The sequence below is a fragment of the Rhea pennata genome, chromosome 2 (genome assembly GCF_028389875.1).
Source record: "Rhea pennata isolate bPtePen1 chromosome 2, bPtePen1.pri, whole genome shotgun sequence".
Taxonomy (NCBI): domain Eukaryota; kingdom Metazoa; phylum Chordata; class Aves; order Rheiformes; family Rheidae; genus Rhea; species Rhea pennata.
Window position 1 is genome coordinate 164,161,555 of NC_084664.1, and position 22,907 is coordinate 164,184,461.

General features: G+C 43.5%; 1 protein-coding gene across 2 annotated transcripts in view; it reads right to left on the minus strand.

Annotated features, from left to right (window-relative positions):
- The window catches only part of LOC134137583 (uncharacterized), a 30,173-nt gene extending 12,960 nt beyond the window's left edge, over window positions 1–17,213 (minus strand). Inside the window, exons 1-16 of one of the 2 annotated variants that reach the window (XM_062570731.1) lie at window positions 16,148–17,213; window positions 14,165–14,390; window positions 13,604–13,816; window positions 13,315–13,521; window positions 12,366–12,547; window positions 11,605–11,722; window positions 9,160–9,249; window positions 8,797–8,916; window positions 8,433–8,658; window positions 7,876–8,009; window positions 5,558–5,758; window positions 4,636–4,784; window positions 3,523–3,682; window positions 3,199–3,307; window positions 1,588–1,721; window positions 428–539 (exon numbers count right to left, since the gene is read on the minus strand). In XM_062570731.1, coding sequence (XP_062426715.1) covers window positions 428–539; window positions 1,588–1,721; window positions 3,199–3,307; window positions 3,523–3,682; window positions 4,636–4,784; window positions 5,558–5,758; window positions 7,876–8,009; window positions 8,433–8,658; window positions 8,797–8,916; window positions 9,160–9,249; window positions 11,605–11,722; window positions 12,366–12,547; window positions 13,315–13,521; window positions 13,604–13,816; window positions 14,165–14,390; window positions 16,148–17,178 — 3,412 coding nt within the window. In that variant the 5' untranslated portion in view covers window positions 17,179–17,213. The remainder of the gene's footprint in view (window positions 1–427; window positions 540–1,587; window positions 1,722–3,198; window positions 3,308–3,522; window positions 3,683–4,635; window positions 4,785–5,557; window positions 5,759–7,875; window positions 8,010–8,432; window positions 8,659–8,796; window positions 8,917–9,159; window positions 9,250–11,604; window positions 11,723–12,365; window positions 12,548–13,314; window positions 13,522–13,603; window positions 13,817–14,164; window positions 14,391–16,147) is intronic. The other variant, XM_062570733.1, reaches the window with a different exon arrangement.
- Between the last annotated feature and the right edge of the window lie 5,694 nt (window positions 17,214–22,907).

The following is a 22,907-nucleotide window of genomic DNA, read 5'->3' on the forward strand; positions in this document are numbered from 1 at the left end:
TTAAGAAGTCATTCTCACACCTTTCAATATAACACACTAAAGCACAAGGTTCTGCCTGATGGTAAAGCATGCAGATGCAGGCAGATCAAGTCTAACAAAGAGGAAACAATTCACACAGCCACACTAGGCAATGCAAAGTGCAGCTTGGATCTTACCTTTTTGCATGTGAAACTTAGAGTATTTCTTCCTAGCTTTGAAGGGAACACAATTTCCAGTAGCAAAATTTGGCACACCTCCAAAAATGCACAAACTACATTCATCAGAGATGGCAGCAGCATCTCTGCGTTGCACCTTTAGGTCTATAAACAGCTCCTAACCATTCCCCAAAAGCATACTGACTTCTGAGAGGCTGCATATTTAATTTTAGCCTATCACTAAGCATTTTTGTAGAGAATAGAGAAAGAAGTACAGACATGGATCTCTCTACCTGGAACAATGTTGTCATTTTTCTGGACAGTCTTCAGTATTGGCTCAAATTGCCTAGTCAGGGATTTATTCAGATTCTGCACCAACCACTCAAAACTGGCACAGATGTATTGCTGAAAAAAAAGCGACAGGTCATTAGGGTTTCATGTTATGCAGTGCTTTCTTAAAAAGAGATGCCAAGTTTTTCTTAGTAGCAGAACTCCTGCCCAGCAGCCCTCTTCATCCCCTAGATTGCATCAATCAGGATAAATATTCTTGTCAGTTCCCATGTAAGAAAAACTCAGAAAGCAATACAAAATAGAGCAAGCTCAGACTGTAATTCTACAGTGAAACTCCATGCTCTGCTGCAACCCGCACCTCACCTACACAGCTTCAGGAAATAATCTCCAGCTTCTTCATAGCACAGAAAACCTTTCAACACACATCTGTAGATCTGCCTCTCCTTTCAGCTGACATAGTAAAGCTACTACTACACACTATACTTTTCTTCTAAGTCTAGCACTCAAGATGTCTAGGTAAGAACAGCTCTCTTTCTCCAATTACATTCACACCTGGATCTCTAATCTGCCACATCTGAGCAGCAGGAGGAAGGATTAACAGTAGAATCTACAGAAGCCTGCTGATTGCAGATGCCTATTTCAGGAGCTTGTTATTAGATGTGCAAGCAAACAACTAGTTAGACTCCTGCTAGTATTTCAGAAATACTGAGATCAAAATACACACTTCCTTATCAACTGGTGCTAAACTGTTCTGAAGCTGAATCATTACAGCATTATTCTACAATCTTAAGTGTAGAGGGAGCTACAGAAACATGTGACTAATTTATAAGCTACCAGAACAGGAGATCTGCCATCATCCTCAATTGTTCCTTTTTTCAAGTCTCACCTGAAGATACATTAACTGCTTAACTCATGAGTTCAACAATACTTAAAAATACTCTGGGATTCATATTATACATAGGACATTGTGAAAATCTGCATCTATGGAAGCTCAGTTACACTTAGCTCACCTGCATATCATTTTACATCTTAATCATGATTTAAATACAGCAGCATGACTTGGATATCCATTATAGCTGCACAGTGCTGCAAGCTAAGCAGCAGCAACCACAGCACAAGGCCAACTACTTTTAAGAAATACCTTAATTCTGCTTCTTCTCACCTGCAGCAACTCAAGTTGTTGCTGTAATTTGTACATGGCTGTGCTGAACATGCTCTGCTTGTGCTCATGGATGTAATCCTGCATGAGGTTTTTCATTCTCTGGAAAGAACCTGGACCATTCAGCTGGTTACAAACTGTAAGAGAGACATTATTTAAATATCAGCACATTCTTACAAGTCTTAATGCACATTCCACTCCTTCAGAAAATACCTCCCAACAACATGCAGTAATTAGCAAACAGATGCACCAGAAGAATTACCATCTGCAGAGAACATAGATCAGAACTTGTCACACTGCATCTTGTAAGAAGGGTCCACATTAAGCTGTATGGGTATAGCAGTAGCCAGAGAGCCAAAGCTGACCTTGTAATTCAAGGCCCAAATAGCCAGATGGAAAATAAGGAAAGGATTTACTCTTCTAGGGATAAAGGCTACAGAATTTGTAAGGCAAACAGACTGAAGAACAGCTGTGAAAGGCTTCAACAAACACATCCACCCTGCTGCCTCCAAGGTCACACAATCCACCTCCAGTCTGATGCCATCTCTGAGGCATCTTTAGCAAACCCTAGTCCTTGCTGTGCGTCAGCTTTGAAGTCTACCACCACTACCACAGAACTGCAGCAGCAGCAAGACAAAGTGTAAACTCTGCCAAATGTCTCTAGAGGGAGTTCTAAGCACACACACAAAAAGTGCACAGTATACAATGCCTACTGCTTTTTCCAGCAAGCAACAGTCAACACATACCACTCTGTCAGCAACTTAACTATAGCAGGTAGGACATATCCTGGCCCTCTTGAGAAGATGCTAAAGCACCTCTCCCAAGGTCTCCACTGCTCCTAGAATTTGCCCTAAAACATTTTACTTCTCTCATTACTAGACATTTCCAGTTCCAGTTATTCCTGACCTATGCAATCAGAAACCTACCAGTAAAGCCCTACAACCTATTTTAGCTTCTATCCTTGGTTCAGAAAGGCTGCAAAACAGAAGCAGCTCCTCCTGTTTGTCCATTAACACTTTTTGGCAAGTCAGGCACAGCAACTCACTCAGAACTCAAGCTACACTTCTATGATAGAATTTGCCCTAGTCAACAGCATTTACAGTGTAATTCTTAGTTTTCTTCTCTGGGAAGTATCTGGTTTAATGGATATTCAGTAATAAAAAAGTTAAGGAATGTAAGTCATGACTTTGCAATTGAAGCAACGGAAGAGAGGTGAGAGAATACCTCTCTCCAGTTGAGAGTACCACCTGCCAGGTCTCACAGGACTACTTCACCACATAGGCCCTCAGGTGCTGTCTAACCTTCCCTGTGCTGTGGGCAGACCTACCCTGTGCACCCTCATAGAGGCAGGGCAACAACTGGAGCACAGTGCTCTCTCCAGGCTAACTTACCCTCAGCCAGTGCTCAGTAGTCTAAATCAATTCAAAGCATCATGCCAATGCAACTAAACTGCTTCAACCTCCCAGCTAGGCCAAGTCTGTGTTTATTTACATGGACTGTACCATGCACAAGATCTGTGAACCCTAACTAGCAGGGCTTAGGAAAAGAGACAAAAAAATATCCCCCACACCAAGTGCAAAGGATCAAATTTAACCCAGCTGTAGTGCTCCTTACCTGTGTATATTGGTTTCATGCTAGCCTGTATTTCTGGTGTCAGGACACGAGATATACCACGCTGCCTTTTATTGATGTAATCTATCTGATCAAGAATGAAGTTACATAACTGAGAGAGGAAAATAGGAGGAGGGAAAAAAAATCAGAATATAGCTATGCAATAGTTCCAGCATTTCAATTAAAGCATCCACTCTTCAAGAACTTGCCAATTCAAGGGTCTCAAAATTAAGTAATTCAGCAAAATTTCTAACTATAGGAGAAATTTTTCTCAATATAGTACAGACAAGTTCTGAAGGGCCCTGCTCTCCAGGCCCTCTTGCTTACCAAAGCCTGAGCAGCTTCCATCTGCTGTCTCTGTATGAGGTTTACTGGATATGTGTTTCTGCCCTTTTCATAGAGTTTGTTCTTGAGATCTTTGAAGAACTGTTTCAGTTTATCCAAAATAGCTTTACTGAACTGTTTGATAGACTCACCAAGTTTAGAGCTGGAAGAAGAGAAAAGAATACACGTGTCAGTGTAGTTACTGTGGTCACATGTAAGTGTTAAGAGTGCTCTTAGTGCCAGTAAACAGCTGAAGGAAGTAAATCATGCAAATTTAAGAGAGTGAAGGAATGTTGTTCTTAGGACCAACAATGAAGTCCCTGCTAGAAAAGATGGTTTTATATGTAACTAGCATTTACACAAAGTTCTTAGATGAATCAAGCAGTCTCTGCTGTCCCTTACAGTCTGCGTCGGGCCTGTGTTGATCTGTCTCTATGCACTATTACTCAAACATCTCCAGGAAGAAGATCCCAAAGCTCTTTGTGCCCATTAAAGCAGCTATGCTTCGTTAGCTAAAACCTTTCATTGACAAAGAAGCCAACCACCGATCAGATTCCAGAGGGCTCTGCTATTTCAACATTTATATCACTTGAGTTACACGGAAATGGTTCACGTTATGAAACTGTAAACAGATGAACTCTAGGGTACTGAACTCTGGAAGATAATCCAAGTTCTTTCAAAATCGTATTCATAAATGAATATCTTCTCATCTCCTGTTAAATTTTGCACTTCAATTGTTCTGTTTCAATAGGTTAAAGTTTCTCTCCCACCCTGCCAGCGATGACTGAAGGAAGTAGCTCCCATTCTACAATTGCACCAAAATCAGTTGAGATCAGCATGCAGACTGAAAATAAAGCAATGAGCTGTCCTGGTTCTGCCACTGAGGAGAGATTATGAACTCTGCCACCTTTAGCATGTCCTTCCTGAGCACTCAAGCCTGTTATGTCCAGAAGAAATTAGTTTTGGAGAGGCCAGAGAACTTCCATTTTGAACCTGCTTCCTTAATAGTCACTGGCATAGAAGGCAGTCAATAAGAAACATTTGTTCTAATACTAGTGGTTTCAGAAATCTCTCAGGTCAACTGAAAACCTATAGTAAATAGTCAGAGGGAGGTACCTGAAAACATCATTCCAGGTCATGGAAATGGTGCTGTATATAGGCTCTGTGAGCTGCTCATTGAAATCGATGAACCCACACGCCACAGAGCTGTACACACCTTGACGGGCACACACAGCTCGATACGTAGCATATGGATATCCACAGTGCTGTGAAAAGAGGAAGATTCTATCACAGTATTTCAACATACACATTAAGAAGGCTGTATCAACTCCTAAAAACCTTGGGCTGAGTAACATGGCTGTGTCTGAGCAGCACAGGACTTTAGAGTGCTACATGGTAAAAACAAAGTAAAATTAAACAACATAAGCTGCTCACAGGTAGTCTGCTTATTTTGTTGATAACTACTTAGTCCACTGCTGTAGTAACCAAAAACTGCACTACAATGGTACAGATGGATGATCCAGAACACGATTGAAGGATTTCATAAAGGGCACTATGCTCAATCTGTCACATGGAAGCCTGCTACTGAAGAGAAATAAGTGCATGGCTGCATGCACCATTTCATGCAAATAAAATAAAAAACAACAAAACCACTCATGCAGCACTAACTAAATGGGAAAGGCAGAGAACATGACAGTAGCAAAGAAAGCCTATCTTCACATACTGAGCAGCCAGCAATTAACATGCAGTAGTACATCTACCTGTATAAAAAGAACAAAATACTCTGATCTTTAGCATCCAGAACTCCCCATCCTAGTTCTATTGCTCTAAATGCTGTATAAGACACAAGGCAGTCTTCATCGTGTTCCCAAAGACAATTTAGGATAAGCTAGATTTTCTCTTTTTGTTAATACCACACTCAGCAAGCAACAAGGCTACAGAGAGCAAATAATGAAGCCTAAGTGGCAAGGAGCAGTAATGGTGCTGTCAGTCAAAGGCAGCTGCAGAGGGGCTGGTGTATAAAGCCTATTTATCTTACAGGTAACCCCCAGCTTCTGACTTTCTCCTCGCACACATCCTCTGCTTTTCTGGCTCCCCTCTTCAGGTGAGAGAGCAGCAGGACTGAGAAGCAGTACTGGATTTCATGGACGCTGTCATCCACTGCCTCCTGGAGGAGCTCAGGTACTTTCGAGAGGCACGTCTGTACGATCTCTTGAACTTGGGCCCGGTGAGAGTGATCCTACAGGACAAGCAGAAAGGATCTCAACAGGAGCATACAACAAAAGTCATTTAACAAGAGGGATGTTCTCCCCACAACGTAACGTCCAGGGTACACCATCCCTCATCATCTGGCTGCACAGACAACAACCAACAAGCTGCTGGCACGGTCAGAAGGTGCCCTCTATACCAACAGCTCCCACGCACCCAGCAAGCCCAGAGGCTCAGCACTCTGCCAGGCATACTCAGGCACACTGCCCTGGGAGGATCTGTGACAACCAGAGAATATAACCTGCCCACAGCTGTTCCCAGAACCACTACTCAGACCTCTGCTTGATGCAGACCCCAGCTGCTGATTTCATGGTATTGCATTGCTAGTGTCCAGAGACTGCAGCACTGCACAAGGGCAAGTGCAGAGTCCTGCAACTAGGAAGAAATCACCCTAGGCACCAGTACAAGCTGGGGGCTGACCTTCTGGAGAGCAGCTCTGCAGAGAAGGATCTGGGAGTGCTGGTGGATGACAGATTGACCATGAGCCAGCAATGTGCCCTTGTGGCCAAGAAGGCAAATGGTCTCCTGGGGTGCATTGGGAAGAGTGTTGCCAGCAGGTCAAGGGAGGTGATCCTGCCCTTCTACTCAGCCCTGGCGAGGCCTCATCTCGAGTACTGCGTCCAGTTCTGGGCTCCCCAGGACAAGAGAGACATGGAGCTACTGGAGAGAGTCCAGTGTAGGGCTACAAAGATGATCAGAGGGGCTGGAGCACCTGCCCTACGAGGAACGGCTGCGAGAGCTGGGCCTGTTCAGCCTGGGGAAGAGAAGGCTGAGGGGGGATCTGATCAGTGTGTACAAGTACCTGAAGGGAAGGTGTCAAGGGGACGGGGACAAACTCTTTTCAGTTGTCCCATGTGACAGGACAAGAGGCAATGGGCAGAAATTGAAGCACAGGAAGTTCTGCCTGAACATGAAGGGGAATTTCTTCCCTGTGAGAGTGACGGAGCCCTGGACCAGGTTGCCCAGAGAGGCTGTGGAGTCTCCTTCTGTGGAGATCTTCAAGGCCCGCCTGGATGCGACCCTGTCCAACACGCTGTAGGTGACCCTGCTGAGCGGGGAGGTTGGAGCAGATGATCTCCAGAGGTCCCTTCCAACCTTACTGATTCTACGATTCTATAACGAAGGAACTGAAGGACTGGCTGAAGGAAAATCTGGTTTAGAGATTTGTACCAATTAACTTCCACATGCCCTAGCAAAAGCTCCAGCAGCTTTTCCCCCACGAACCACCAAATCACCTCCTGACAATGCACCATACCAAACAGCCAGATCTGAGGCCAAGGCCCCTCAACCACTTGGCATATTTTCAGACCAACCTCAGCTGCTCACCTCCTTAACCTGGAGCTGCGACTAGCAAAACCAGTAACATCCAGTTTGCAAAGACACCTCTCAAACAACTGTCCCACATTCCATGCCGAAACCAAGAGAGCCCTTCAGCCAGAAATCCACATTAAAAGGCATTAAAGCAATCAGATGCTGTTTGTGGCGTGGCATAGCTCATTTATATCCTGCATTAATGACAGGTTAAACATTTGTCTTTCTCACTGTATCAAAGCAAGCCTACAAGACAAGCCTTGCTTTGCAAATCACAGCTGGGTAGAGACTAACTAAATCATCTTAATTTCTTCTCAGAGGCGACATCTGTCTTTCCTTCAGAGTTACTGAGTCTCACTATCCCTCATCTTTACTCTCAGTAAAAGAACTTGCTTTACCCTGTCATGTAAATGGGTCAATTTAAAATAACCGAAAACAAACCTGACTTTTCTGAGACCCATCCTCTCAGAAAGAAACTGCAGGTTTGAATTCTACACAAAATAAAAAGAATATGTAAATAGCTGCTCAATGTGCCTGTTTATATAAGAGAGGCCATCTAACAGGCCATACCTCAATGTTGTTGACTTCTATCCCATTGATGACTCTCCTTCTGGAGAGCAGAGCCTAAGGTGGCTGTCATCCCATCTTATGGTGTGTGTAACTCTACTGACCACACAGCAACTCTTCCACATGGCCCTTTGCACTCTGGAGAATAAAACTTGGCAGTAGTTGCTTCATATCAAAAAGGTGAAGTTTGAAGTGCAAGTCTATGCTTACCTGTGCTCTCTGGTTGGTCAGATAATTGACAACTTGACTTATGACACGAGTCACATCTCTTATCAGCTTCTCTGTTTCCACCATGCCATGCTGCAGGGCAGTGTGAACTGCAAACTTCTTCAGAGCTGGGATTTCTGAACAGACAGACAGAATGGAGCATCACTACAAACTCTGACTTAAAGATCTTCCTTGAAGTGAAAGGAGCTCAACTAGAACCTACAAAATATCTAGCAAATGAAAAGCCCCAAACCCTGTATTTACAGGACAGTAGAGGATTCAAGAGAGGGTTCAACAATAACTGGAAATAAAGAAAGAGAATAAACAGCAAGGGAAATTACATGATGCAGAATAGGAGGAGATAATGTGGAAACAGTATTTCAAAGAAACAGTGAAAGATGTAAAGTCTTTTCAAAAACAAATATATCTGGGACACATGCTCAGAACTACTACACTGCATCCTGCCACATTAAGTGAGAAGACCACTGCATTAGTGACAGGATACAGAGCAGACCACTACTAGCAATGTGACACATGAGCCGAGGTGCAGCTGCACATACCTGTATCCTCATCATTGTGAAAGACCTGGGGCTGTCCTTCTCGGAGCAATTTCCCATGCAGCTTCAAGTACTCTGTGGAACTGACTGTGAAAACCTGAAGTTTATTATGTTGGGATCCTGCTTCACCCAGATCACTTGCATCCAGAGTATTTAGTTCCACATCCTCCATTTCCTCTTCATACTCATCTTCCTCACATTCAGCTAGTGTAGCCTTCTTCTTCATTTCCTATAACACAAGCAACCACTTCATCTCTCCTCAGAGAGCACCAGGCTTCAGGCCAGAAGCTAACTGTAAAGGCTGCCACTTAAAGCCAGGCTAAGCACTGGCACAGAGCCCACCTGGCGCTCTGCTTAGAGTTCATACCTGAAGGCCATTGATGAAATCCAGCCAAATTTGTTGCTTGGAGTACTTGTTTCGGGACTGAACACAAATCAGACTAATAGCGCGAAGTTTTGCTTCTTTCTCTTTCAGTAAGGCATTGATCTTAAGGACAAAGAAGAAGATTATGAAGGTATCAGCCCCAGAGACTGCACCACCCACAGAAAACAGAATTACAGTAAAAGGGCAAAGGTATAATTTGGAAAAAAAGGAGTGGCAAATCTAGTGCATAAAGTGATTGTTCAAGGAGACTAACACTTGAAAGAGGGCAAGCATAGTAGTTTAACAAAATCCCACTTTCCCATCAGACCAAACAGCTGCTCAGCTCAAAGCTCCAAAAGTACACACTTTGAATTCCTTCTCCAAGATCATCTTCCTCAGCTCATTCTCCTTCTGAAATGAGGTTGAATTTCTTGCGTGAGGTCCCTGCCCTTGATGCTACAAAAGAACAGAACATTTGAAAGTTTGTTCTAAGTCTGGAATTCAACTACACAGCACCCCAGAGATCAAGCTACACAAAATACATACAACATGGACATCAACCCAATTTTCATACTTTCATTCTGGCTGTGATAGTGCTTTCTGATGCTGTAGCACTTGGTGATGGTTCGATGTTTTGCTTTGTTATTATCAGGAAAAACACCCTCACCCATATACTTGTTTATGTTCTGCACAAATGCTTTTCCTCCTTGTCAAAGCACAAACCCCATGCCATTAGACAGTCACTGGTGATACTTGAAAGACAATCCTCTGAGACACCTAAACCCCATCACAACACTAATCATGCTTCCCATTCTCACACTTTCAAGATGAGTCTAAACTTGAAAATGTAACCTCAATCTTACTCTGTCAAAGCTTCTTTCCTGGCATTGCCTATGGACTGGGTGGGGAGGGGGAGCAACGCAACCATCATCTAGGACATTGACAAAACAGCAAATACTGTAACTGTGCTAGCGCTCAGCCAGATCATGATGCAATTTATGCAGAGAAAACTTCCAATTCAGGAAGACCCCTGTGGTGTGAGCTGGCCATCACAATTTCCCTGCGTTACATACTAAAGGAGCAAAAACATTTCTTCATTCTTCTTCCACAACAATAAAAAGCCAATTAGAGCTTTAATAAAAAACCAAACTGTTTACTGCAGGAATTTCTTCTCCAAAGGAGAAAACAAGCTACGCTGTCATTGCTTAATGCATGACTGCCATGTGTTCTGATACTCTGTGAAAGGCATACTATATGGAGTCTATAAAAAGAATTAGCTAAATGCTGTATCATGTCTGAGCTGAAAATCCAGGAGGTAAAAGTAATTTATGCTCTATGTAAAACACTCAGTTTTGTTCATTTGTAACTCAGTATGGGTCACTAGCTACCCCTATTGCAAAGGTTTGAACTTCTAAAACTGACAAAGAGAGGGAAAGTGACACAGCCTGTCTGATAAGTCAGTCATCTGTATCATTAGTGTCACATATGATTTCTATAGAAAACTGACAAAGCAATGTTGATATAATGCTGTTATAACATTAACAAATATACACTATTGTAACATTAACAAATACAGGAAGTTCCACCTGAACATAAGGAAAAACATCTTTACTCTGAGGGTGACAGAGCCCTGAACAGGTTGTCCAGAGAGGCTGTACAGATGCCATCCTTGGAGATGTTCAAAGCCATGTGGACAGGGTCCAGGGCAACACGCTCTAGGCGATCCTGCTTAAGTAAGGGGGTTGGACTAGATGATCTCCAGAGGTCACTTCCAACCTCAATCATTTTGCAATTCTGTGAAATTACAAAGAAGTCTAAAGCCATGCAAAATATTCACACTGCAAGTCACGTTGTCCAGGAAAAGAGAAGTCATGGATGTAATAAGCAATTAATTTGCAGATAAGGTCACATTTAGCATGAGAAATCACATCACCAGAATTATGTGGAGCTTTGCACTCCCAAGCCATCTCAGTATTGTTTCATTTATATTTTTCATAAACAGCTACTGCTTACAGGAGCTCCAGTTAAGTTCCAAAAAATTATTGAATAAAAGAGAATCTGAGGAGCTCTGTAGCTGCTTTAAAGATCAGTTTGCATTCCCCAGTATCTGGCAACGCTCTGCAATTGTTAAGAATGCTGGGACACCCAGAACTGGCCTTCCTGAGGTCCTCTAAACTGTTTGTTTTAGCCTGAAAAAACTGCAAATGATAGCTCATTTATTCTGACATGCTGTAAATGGTTTCCTTGAAAGCAGCAAGATGACAAGGAAAAAAAAAATGCAAAAGGCCTGTTAGAGCAACCTGAAACAAACCTGCGGATCTCAGGGGCTGGGATACTCCCTGCTGCCTGAGGGTAGCACAGGACTACTGAGGGTTACTGTTAGGGTGTGGAGTCTCTGCTGGCCGGTGTCACAGAGCACTAAGCCAGGGCCATGTCAACATGAGGGTAACTATAATGTCAAAATAGGTCCTGTATCCTTGTGATAAGTTATAAAATAACTTTTCATAAACTTATCATTAAATAGTCCCCCAAATCATAGGTCTTTTAGGACAGACTAAATCAGACATCAAAAACACAGCTGGCCCAAAAGCAAAAACCTTGGATAAATGATAGGCTGCAGTAATATCATTGCATGACTACCTTCGTTTAACACACACATACACAACCCCTCCCCACCACCAGCACTTGCCAGCCTTGCTGGAAGGTCTCATAAGCAACAAGTTACCCAGTGATCCACTAGCTGGGAATACCAGGCAGAGCCAGGGCCGTTTTCTCTCTACGTTAATAGTTCATGGTAAGGCAGTGACTGACCTCCAGTTGAAGTTCAGCATAGAGAGCTTCCTTTTCCAATTCCATTTGCCCTCGATGATTCTCCAGGTCTTCCAACTCCCTTTCAATTGGCTCAATCTCATCTTTTAAATCCAGATCACTACAAGACCAAAGTTGAAGAACAGATAACAGAGGCAGAAAGTAAAAGACCAAAAAAAGAACACTGCAATTGGACTTGGCATTAACTCAGTACTTTTATAGCAAATGCATTACAGACACACCTTCTGTATCAACTACACTTAATAGCAGCAACATTCACCTGACTTGACACAGCATCATAGCAGGTCCAGTCTTTCTGGTGGACTGTCATATCCTGCAACTTGGGATTTTTATACTTTAGGATCTGATCCAAAGCCCAGAGCTATGCTGTACAAACATACCAGCCTATTCCATGACAGCTACTATTAGCAGAAGTTAATGCAGAGACCCAAAGCAGTGCAGCCATGCTAGAGCTGCACTTTGGTCAAGGTAATTATCCTGTCATCATGACACTGTAGTCACTAAATTACAACCCATATCTCTACAATGCAATGTAGTTTTCTTGGCTTCTACACCAACTCAATCAAAGCTTATATCCACAAACACATTTCTTCAGCATGTAATTGTAATCCCTCCTATTTTAGGAATTTAAGTGCAGTTCTTAGGCTCCCAGCAAGTTTCTGAAGCCATTAACAATTTCGCAGAGACTTGGCAATTTCCATTACTTTGTGCAAGATGTGAATTTGCATAGGATTAGAAGTTACCTGATTATTTCTGAAATGTTGAAGGCATCAGTCTTGGTGCAGATGAAAGCCAAGCGCCTGTATTGGCCATCCATGAGTAGCTGCCTCCGCAGGTTGATGTTCAGCATCTCTTTGGCTGTCTTGTCATCTACAGCTCTATTGATGTTGGCCACCACCCACACTGCATTGCAGTTTTTTAGATACTGGAGAACAAAAACACAAGCAAGTTTCGAGGAAAGCTACGGTGACTCATTCCAAAACAGAAATATTTCAGACAGCTCCTACTACAAGACAACTTTAACTGTCAAAAATTGATATATTTAAGAAACGTTTTTTCTGATGTCCTCAAAACTGAACAGAGCTAAACAAGCGTCACTTCACAGAATCTGGAAGGTTGGAAGGGACCTCTGAAGATCACCTAGTCCAACCTCCCTGCGCAAGCAGGGTCACGCAGAGCATGTTAGACAGGGTTATATCCAGGCAGGTTTTGACTATCACAGAGTAATTATTCAGAGTATCTCAGAGTAATTGCTAGTGGAAGTTCCAACTGGATAACGTACACAAACAAAATTCCCAATTCACTTATACAAGAACTACAAAAGCCTCTTATGTACCTATATTGCAAGCTATAGGTGCTTTGCAGGTGTTAGCTCACCACAAATTCACAATTACCACCAAATAATATTTGTTCTGTTTCCTATGGAAGCAGTGGTGGCCAGAGGTCTTTAATGAACATGTTGACATAAACAAGACATCAGCACTGTGTGCTGTTGGTTCAGAGTTTCTTGCTGGCAGGGCAGGGAGGCTGTGCGCACTCCAGCAGAGGAACAGGAGTCAGCACACACCCAACCAGTACCCTGTGCATCACAGAAGTGGCAATGTCTCCCATTACAGACATGCGCTGGGAACAGAAAGGATACAAACGCCAGAGGCCAGCTCTCAAAGGAATTCAGTCTCTACACAGCTGTACCTCTTTGGCTGCATTATCCCTGGCAGCATTGGAATCCCGTATTCCAGGCAAGTCCACCAGCACTGCTCCTGTCTTCAAGACATCAGCCTTGGGAACACGAATCTTGACACATTTAACGATTGGCCAGAATTCTCCACCTCTCATGTCCCGCAAGTTATCAGTCCGTGAGTCAATAAATTTCTCTATTTTTGTGCGAAAATCTGTGGCCTAGGAAGAGACAGAGACTATAATATAATGCTACTCACCACCAAGGCATGTGAAGACACCAAATATTTGTACCCCAAATTACCGTTGCTGCAGATATGTGTTTCACTGTTCCAAGATGCTGAGTAACCTCCTGCAACTCTTCCAGTTCTGAAAGCTCTGCTACTATCCCATACACAGCTTTCACACGGCAGTAGGCAACACCAGCTTCTGTCTTGCGATCTGGGCATCGTTTCTTCAAGTTACCTGACTTGTCCTTCATATCTTCTAGGAGTGCTTTCAACTCGCTAAACCATTCCTTAAACAGGAAATAAAAACACATTTCACACAACAGACAATGTTGTAAAAACATTCTGAAAGACCACGTTATCCTACATTTAAATTTAATATTAAAGTTTGTTATGGCATGGATTCATACATGCATGGAACTTCCATGTCCATCTTACAGATGGGGAAACGAAGATCAAGTGGCATGTCAGGCAGTAGGCTAATGGCACAATCATGGATGTAAACTGTAGGCTATGGGACTCAGGTTTTGGGAATGCAGTTTACTTATTCCCACAACACTGGAAGCTGCTAGTATGGAAACACACACAGAAATATAGAAACACTAGTGAAACTTATGATGTCTATTTTTGCTACCTACTTCTTTAGAGAGAAACTCTACATCTGCTTCATATGGACTGGTCTCAGCAGTCTTGGAGATCTCCACAACCACAGCTGTGCAGGCTCTCATAGCAGAAGTTGGCAGCACAGCTTCCTCACCCAGCAAGGCATTTAACAAGCTGCTTTTCCCTGCACCCGTGTTTCCCACCACAGCAATATATGTCTTTGGCATTTTTGTTTCTTTCTGCAACTTGTCAATCTGTTCTCTGTTTTACGAGAAAAACAAACAAAAAAAACCATGAATAAGTGATCTGGCAGTATTTGGCAGACTCTACGCTTAAAATGATTTCCATAAACAGTAGAGTTTGGTGCATATTTTAATCTATACTCGTAAGTGACAGATGAAAACCTTGCATAATCCACTAAAATTCACCAAGAAACATAAGAAACATAAGTAGTCAGCAGGAACAAGGGTATACATCCTCTTAATGGAGTCCTTAAAGGCATCACTACCATCCCCATGAACATGTCATTTAACAAACAACAATACTTCAGAACTAGCACAGCTATCTTAAAAGCACCTGCATTTGCCAGGATAGGAAATAAACTGTTTTGACACAAGTCTCCCATGCGTGGGAACAAGAGCCTTCCTAAGTCCTCCCTAAGAAAATAACTGTCCAGTTGAAATTCATCCTGACAGGAGTAGCTAACGTCAAGACATGTGGACTGGATCTTTACAGCTGCCTGCAGAAGAAGGGAGACTCCTTACTTGCTTCATAAAAATGCACAATTTTCGAATGCTTATGTGAGGTGCAGAATTTGCAGGCTGACATTGTAAGGAAGACTGATGTACAAAAAAAGGAGGACTAAAGAAGAGACCAGTTGCGAAAACAAGATGTGCCTGTCCTTGAATTGACTTATAGCAGTAGGATCACCATGTCTCTACGTCACTATTTACTAGAGGAAGCCTTTAGTTCACAGGAGCACTGACACTTTAGTCAAATAAAGGGCATACAAGCAGTTCTCTCGGACAGTACTCTGGCTGTACGTACAACCCTCTCCCCAGCTGGCACATTTTAAGATTATTCTACAGCACAGAACACTGCCTCCAACAAAAGCAGGGAGTAGCAGCAGAGGAGGAATAACATCAGAAGACTGAGGCAGCATCTCCTATACAGAATTCATAGAATTGTAGAATCAGCAAGGTGGGAAGGGACCTCTGGAGACCATCTAGTCCAGCCTCCCCGCTCAGCAGGGTCACCTACAGCATGTTAGACAGGGTTGCATCCAGGCGGGCCTTGAAGATCTCCAGAGAAGGAGACTCCACAGCCTCTCTGGGCAACCTGTGCCAGGGCTCCGTCACTCTCACAGGGAAGAAATCCCCCCTCACGTCCGGGCGGACCTTCCTGTGCTTCAGTTTCTGCCCATTGCCTCTTGTCCTGTCACACGGGACAACTGAAAAGAGTTTGTCCCCGTCCCCTTGACACCCTCCCTTCAGGTACTTGTACACACTGATCAGATCCCCCCTCAGGCTTCTCTTCCCCAGGCTGAACAGGCCCAGCTCTCGCAGCCGTTCCTCGTAGGGCAGGTGCTCCAGCCCTCTGATCATCTTCATAGCCCTACACTGGACTCTCTCCAGTAGCTCCATGTCTCTCTTGTGCTGGGGAGCCTAGAACTGGACACAGGACTCGAGATGAGGCCTCGCCAGGGCTGAGGAGAGGGGCAGGATCACCTCCCTTGACCTGCTGGCAACACTCTTCCTAATGCACCCCAGGAGACCATTTGCCTTCTTGGCCACAAGGGCACATTGCTGTCAACTTGCAGATGTCTGCAAGAAGCGAGCACTCTCCCAAAGTACAACTGCTTTGCTATCGTTAGCTATGGTTTACACACAAAGGACAGAGGCAGTAACAGATCTATTTACCTATGATCACCAAGGAGTCAGGATCCCAGACTACCAGTTCTGACCACCACCAGCTGGCCCCCCGTGCTACCAACAGCAATATGAGTTAGGAGCATTTACCTCCATTCCTCCATGTGCTCTCCATCGATGCCTTCCACAGTGTGGAGAATCTGAGAAATATCTTTGAGCACAGTCTGACATTGCTGCAACTGGAACTCAATGTCTCTCTCCGATAAAGCCCAGTCCCTCCGGCTCTCACTCTCCACTCTGTCACTGAAACTTGCTTTTAAATTGGAGCTTTTTCCTCCAGAAAGGTTTTCTGAATTTCTGGAAGCAGATGAAAGATTAAAAGTCTTTGTACTCTCTACTGACACAGAGAGAAGATCTTGTATATGATCATCAGGATCCTTAGAGTCACAGGCATCTTCCAGTTTTGAAGAGGACATGCAACCCAGAGTCACAGGGCTATACTTCAGAGCCTCAGAGCTTTTTGGATGGAGAATCTTATCTTCAGTTTGCATGTCTGCTGACTCCAGTTCAGTGTGCAGTTGAAATGAAGCAGTTAATGAGCAGGTTGAAACCTCTGCAGCATCAGATGCATATAAAGTTGGGGCTAAAAGAGAGTGAGCTAAGAGACGTTCCCTGGAGTCCATGCTGGGAAGATTAAATGCATCCAAAAGTGCTGGAGCTGGTAAAGGATATGGCACATTTTCTTCTTTGAAGGATGAAATAGACAGTCTGCCTCCTGCTCGTTTTCCTGATACTGCTCTTGGGAAGTCTTTGTCCTCTGATGTCGGGAAGTTGCTTGCAAGGATTTTTTGATCACCTAAATCATTAATGGTCTGCAGATCAGAGGAGTCTCCTGCTTCCACTGGAGCACACTGTCCAGGAGTAATTCTTCCCTCTGGGTAATCGCAGACACTAGTTTCCTGATCATGTTTTTGCTGTCTTGCCTGAGCATCCCTGCCCTGGTCATCTTTGTAAAGGCCCTCCCATGGATCACCTCCTCCCTCAGCACTGTGCGCTACCTTCACAGAACTACAGTTCTCAGGAGACAAAACAGAGGAAGAGAGATCTTCCTGTGTGCTAAGATAAGAGCTCTGAAAAGATCTTGCATTATTATCCACAACACCTACAGAAGGACTAGTCATGGGGGAAGCAGAAGTAACAGTGGACAAATGTGTATTCTTCATCTTCTTCAGAGAAAATTGCTGCTTCATTCTAGGTCCACGTGGAGTCTGGGGAAGGGCTTGTTCAGCAGGGCTTGTCTGAGAGGACGCAGGTGGTGTAGGAGAGAAGGGAGAGCTAGCTCTTTCATGGCTTGACAATTCCTCATTTTCAGGTTCTGAAGGACATGCAGTGCTGGCTAAGCATGTTTGCAAAAGAGGAAAAATGTCTCCTCTACTACCATCACTACGTTGTTTGGTAGACAGCCTTCTTTCTAAACACATTTGGGAAGCAGTGTTTGCTGTAACATCAGATGTGGTCAGTCCTTTTACCCACAAGTCAGAGCCCCATGTCAGGGGGACACCTGGTCTCAGATCTGTCTGTTTGAAAGGCAGGGGAGGAGAGAGAGAAGGATCTGAGTCTTCTCGGTTAGATATTTCATTACTGTGAGGTGTTCTTTCACAGTGGTGCAGTACTGATACATCTGTTTTGTAACTGAAGCTTTCATTACTATCTTCTGTTTTTGGCTGCTGTACCAAGTTTGTCACAGTTGCTTCATTTTCTCTGGAAGTTACAACATGATATGAAGTCGTATTTGCATCTCCATCTGTCCAGCACTCCACTGTGGCTTCTGGGGAGCAATCAGCAAAACCTGACAGGGTTTGAGCCTCAGAGCCTTTGCAATTGTCACGACAAGCCCCTCGACAGAGCTCATCAGTGCCTGTGTCACTTAAAGCACCATCACTGATTTCTTGAGGAGTCTGGCAGAACTTCCCCTCAGTGGAGCTACTGGAGAGGTCAGAGAACACAAAACTCGGATTTTTGGTGCTCTGTACGGAGTACACAGAAGGAGACATCAAGGAAGATTCAGAAGCACATTTATTATCTAATACCGAACAGAGATTACTCTGAAATTGCTCCTCATCAGACAGAGCGTCAGCGCTTGGACTGGCCAGGGACTCATTTGTATCCTCTTCTATCACATCACTCTGTGAACCTGGTGAGCTGGCAACAGGCTCTGTGCACACGAACTGACAGGCACTGGAGCAATCCATCCGCTGAGATGCACATGCAGCAGACTGACACCCGCTTGCCTGGGACATGGGCTTTGGCAGGGTGAACAGATGCCTGTCTTCTCTTTCTAAGCTTCCACTAATGGCTAATGCACTTGCAGCACTGCCACCTGGGTGTTCTGTCACCTCATCTTCACAAGGTGGCAGAAATGTTTCCATTACATTTGCATTAATTGTATTACCACGGTCACTTGTGTTTCTAAAAAAATCTCTCACTAATTGAGCAACATAACTTCTATTGTTTTCCTTCTCAGTTTCCTCAGGCGTTTAAACAGTGAGATAGTTTTTGAAGAACTGCCTAACAATATCACGAACTGAGGAGGTGTGATGCTCCTGCAAGCCATGGGCAGCAGAAGGCATGGCTATATTCACACTTGGCAAGACATACACAGACTCCTGCACTGACAAGGGCCCCAGAGGGCAATGTCTCTTCTGAGAAGACTGTTCATCTTCAGAATCTGATGCCCCAAAACATTCATTCCCAGTGACTTGTCTTTTTAATATCCTGGAAGAGTTCTCTTTCCTCAACTCTTTATTTTGAGAATTCATATCCTCCTCTTCACAATAATTCATTCTGTTTGCAAAGCAGGACTCCAAAATATTCAGCTCTTCATAGTTGCTTTGAGGCTGGCATATTTTTGCTTGAGCTTTCATTGGTTCAGTTTCTTGGCTCTCTTCCTGCAGAATTAATGGCTTACCTATTTGTGTTTCCCAGTCAGACTCATTTTTTTCTGGACAGAGCTCGGTCTGTATTTCATTGACTGAAGAATCTTTAACAGTTCTCATGACCTCAGAAGGAACAGTAGGGACCTCACTGCCTTGTTCTTGAACAAAGTCATCAAGCAGCACAGTCTCAGCCTGCCGACTTTCCTCTAACTCTTTTCCAGTTTGGAAAGGGTTGGAATCAGTGTTTCCTTCCAGTTCAGCAGAACAACCTTCACAACTCACAGCTTCCACCTCCTCTGGAATACCATGAAAACCCACAGAATTATAAGCACAGTATGAACTCATGCTCTCATCTTCTTCAGTTATTATGGTCTCCTTTTCTCCTCCCAGAGGTGTGTTTTTCACCAAAAGCATTTTTTTTTCATCTGCTGCAATACCTGTGTTATGACAGTTAGATGCAGTAATTTTAACTTCGGTGAGATCATGTTCTGCACCAAAATGAGGACAAATCACTTGCTCCAAACATCTATCCACTGACTTTTCTACTCTTGTAGTTGATCTGGCAGCAATAGTTTTTGTCACTTCATCAGGATCACTTTCCATTCTCTTACAGTGCAGCTCATTATGTAAAACAATGCTGCCAGAAACACTGTCTGCATCACAGGTGACAGTATCTCCTTCCTTCCAGGCTTCCGTCTCCGAAATGCAGTTCCCTGGAAACATCTTTGTTGTTATGTCATTATTTTCTTCTTTTTCAGTTTCAAAGTCTTGAATGTGTAACTGAAACTTCTCTTCACTGCAGAACTTGGCCACGTTTGTAGGGTCCCTTTCGATTTCCTTCAGATCTTCAGTTCTATTTTCTTCGCAAAATTCAAATTCTTCAGTTACAGTACAGCACATCTCTACCGAAAAATTTTCTTTGTCCATGCTACATGGCTTTACACCTACTTGAGATGTTTGTGGTTTGATTCCATAACCATCCTGGCAAATAGCACTACCATTACTTCCTTCCAAATCAGTTGTTGTCAAACCTTCACCGTTCACATGTTCTCTGCCTACCTCATCCAAAACAACATCTTCCACATCACTGTCTTCTGGATAAAGTTTCACAAAATCTTCTTTGGATTTCAAATCCACATTTCTTTCTAAATTCGCAGGTTCAACTGCACAAGAATCAGATTCCTGCTGGTCTTCAGGCTCAACTGATTGCTCGTGTAATTCTGAGTAGATAGAGCTAACAGGAGACTTCCAATCACAATCCTGGGAACTATGTTTCCTCTCATCAGGCTCACTAAAATCTGCAACACGTGCAGGTTCCTCCTTTCCCTTTTCCACTACTGATTTATCACACCGTTCATGATATGCTGGTTCAGATGCTTCTTCACCACTGTCCTCTCCTTCACTCTTAGAGCAAAGTTGGACCAAGGAGCAGGTATGTGTATACTGCAGACCACTTCCTGCTCCCCCTTCATCCATGAGGCAAGAGGGCTCTGTGTGTGAACAGGAATGACCGTTACCCTCACACCATGTGCATTTGGGTGAGCCTATGGGCACAAGGCTGGAGGGAGAGGAATCCAAGTCAGAGGAGCAACAGCCTGTATTCTGCTCCAGCCTCTTTGTAAGTGCAGCTGTAGTTCTGCAAAAATTACAATGTATCTGTCGATCAGCTCCATTTTCCCAGTCCCTAGCTAAGTCTTCTTTTTCCTGGTCATTTTGTTGCTCCAACATACTATCATTTATAGTTGGTCTTGAAGCCCTTCCCTCCCCTGTTTTTTCTGTAGTATTTTTGCTTTCAACACTATCTTTCTTTGTCTCTTGGTAAGATTTCCCCTCAATATTGCCTGAGGGATCATCACGTTTTCCTTTTAACAGCATACCATCCTCATATAAGCAAGTAGCCCTCTGTTCCTGGCCATCAGCAGTGTTCAACCTTTCATCACTGCCATTATCAAATGTGGAATCCACAGAACAGATCAGAGAGATTTCAAATGGTTTCAAATTTTGGTTGGTATCAGTGTTTTCTTTTTCAGCAGTAGATAAAAGTGACTGATCTTCTCTCAAAGATCCCTTTTCCTCTACATAGTCATTATCCTGCTGCTGAAGATTGTTAGGAATTTCACCATCTAAATTCAGAGATGAATCAGAATTAGTAACTTCCAGCAACTTCTCTCCTGGATTTTCAATAAATATTCCTTTAACAGGAGAGCACAAGGCTACAGACTCTCTCTCTCTCACACGTGTTTCTAACCCTGAAAACTCTTTCTTTGCTGTTTGTGCAGAGCCTGTGCAGCCCGTCTCCATCTCTACAGAGAACTCTTTCAAGGGACTGTCATTTGAACCATCATGCATGGTTTCAACCTGTACATATACAGTTCTACTTGATGGCATGCTTGTGTCCATAGGGACACAAGTTTCATCTTCCTCATAACGATTACGCTTTGTTGATCCATCTTTGTTCCCATCTTCTGAAAGTTTTGTAGATATTGAATTGGTTTTCCTCTTCTTTATGAATCTGGTTTCAGTGCCCACTTCTGTATGAGACAGCTCAATGTCATCTGTAACAGGAGCTATACCCACTTCCATCTTGGCTTTGCTGTAATCTTGATCCTCACATTCCCCCTCACCATCCCATGCCAAAACAATATTTGTTTTCATGTCTGCTTCTTCCATTTTTTCTTGAGAAGCACTCATTTGTAAAAGTTTTGTTTTACTTGTTTCATTGAAATCATTGCTAGCCCCCCTTGGCATCTCCCCTTTAGATAAGGGTGGAATCAGACAGGGAAGGCAAGACTGAACACATTCAGACTCAGTGCAAACAGAGGCATTTAGAGCAGCAGAAACACCTGTCTTGCAGCAGCACGGTGTGCCACATATACTGCAACCCCTTACAGGCTCAGGCTGTGTAGGAGCTTCTTTGTTCTCAGTCCCATCCGCTGAAGTCCTGACAGAAGCATCATCATCTTCCTCTCCGCTGACACATGCTTGAGAAATCACCCTGCCCTGCTGCTCCTGAGCTGTGGCGTTCACTCCCCTTGAGGGCCTGACAAGTGCTCCCGAGCGACGTGGCCCTCCTTCCTTCAGGACCGGACATCTGGATAGGTTTTCAGAGGGTAAATATCCAAATGGCGACAAATGCTCACAGAGCGAATCACATATTACACCTCCAGGTGAGATCTGGTTTGCAGAAGACAAATGTACAACACTGTCGCTGATACACTGTGAAGAAAGATGGGTTTCTGGTACTACAGCATCTACGATTCTTTTTACTACAAGCCTGTCTTCTACCACATGAGAATCCACAGCTATTTCTTTGTCTTCTGAACTGAGCGCAGCCAGAGTTTCACCATCAGAGATCACCATCTGACTGGTGCCAGTATCTACATTTCCAGCAGTGCAGTTTTGCAATAATACAGCATTACCATCATCAACTGTGGATTTGACAGGAGCAATTTTGCTCTCATGGGGAGATTCTGCTTTTGCCGCATACTTTGTCAGAGTATTCGGTGCATGAGAACAGTACCGATTTACTGGCTTAATGCCCTCAGAGTCTGCAAACAGAAGGTTCTGATGTAAGGCATTTTGCAAATCAAGAACATGACTATTACGTATTTCTTCACCACAATCTCTGTTCACCATTGTAATGATTTTATCATGGTTAGATTCAGCTGATTCACAAGGATCTGAAGTAATTCTAGGCAGCTGCATTTTTATATTTGGGTTACTATTTAACATCCCTAAACTCAATTTTCTGTCTGCCAAGGAGCCAGTGTCACCTTCTACAATATTACAACTAACTTGTTTTTCCATCTCATTTGCAATAATGCTCTTTTCTTTTAAAGTTGATGTAAGGTCACTTCTTGTCTCAGAGCATGAAGCACTACACAAAAGCTCCACTTCTGGCTCCAACTGTATGCTCATTTCCTGCACTCTGCTTAGAGTCTCAGTGGACTCTTCTGCTGCAGTTTTAATACCAA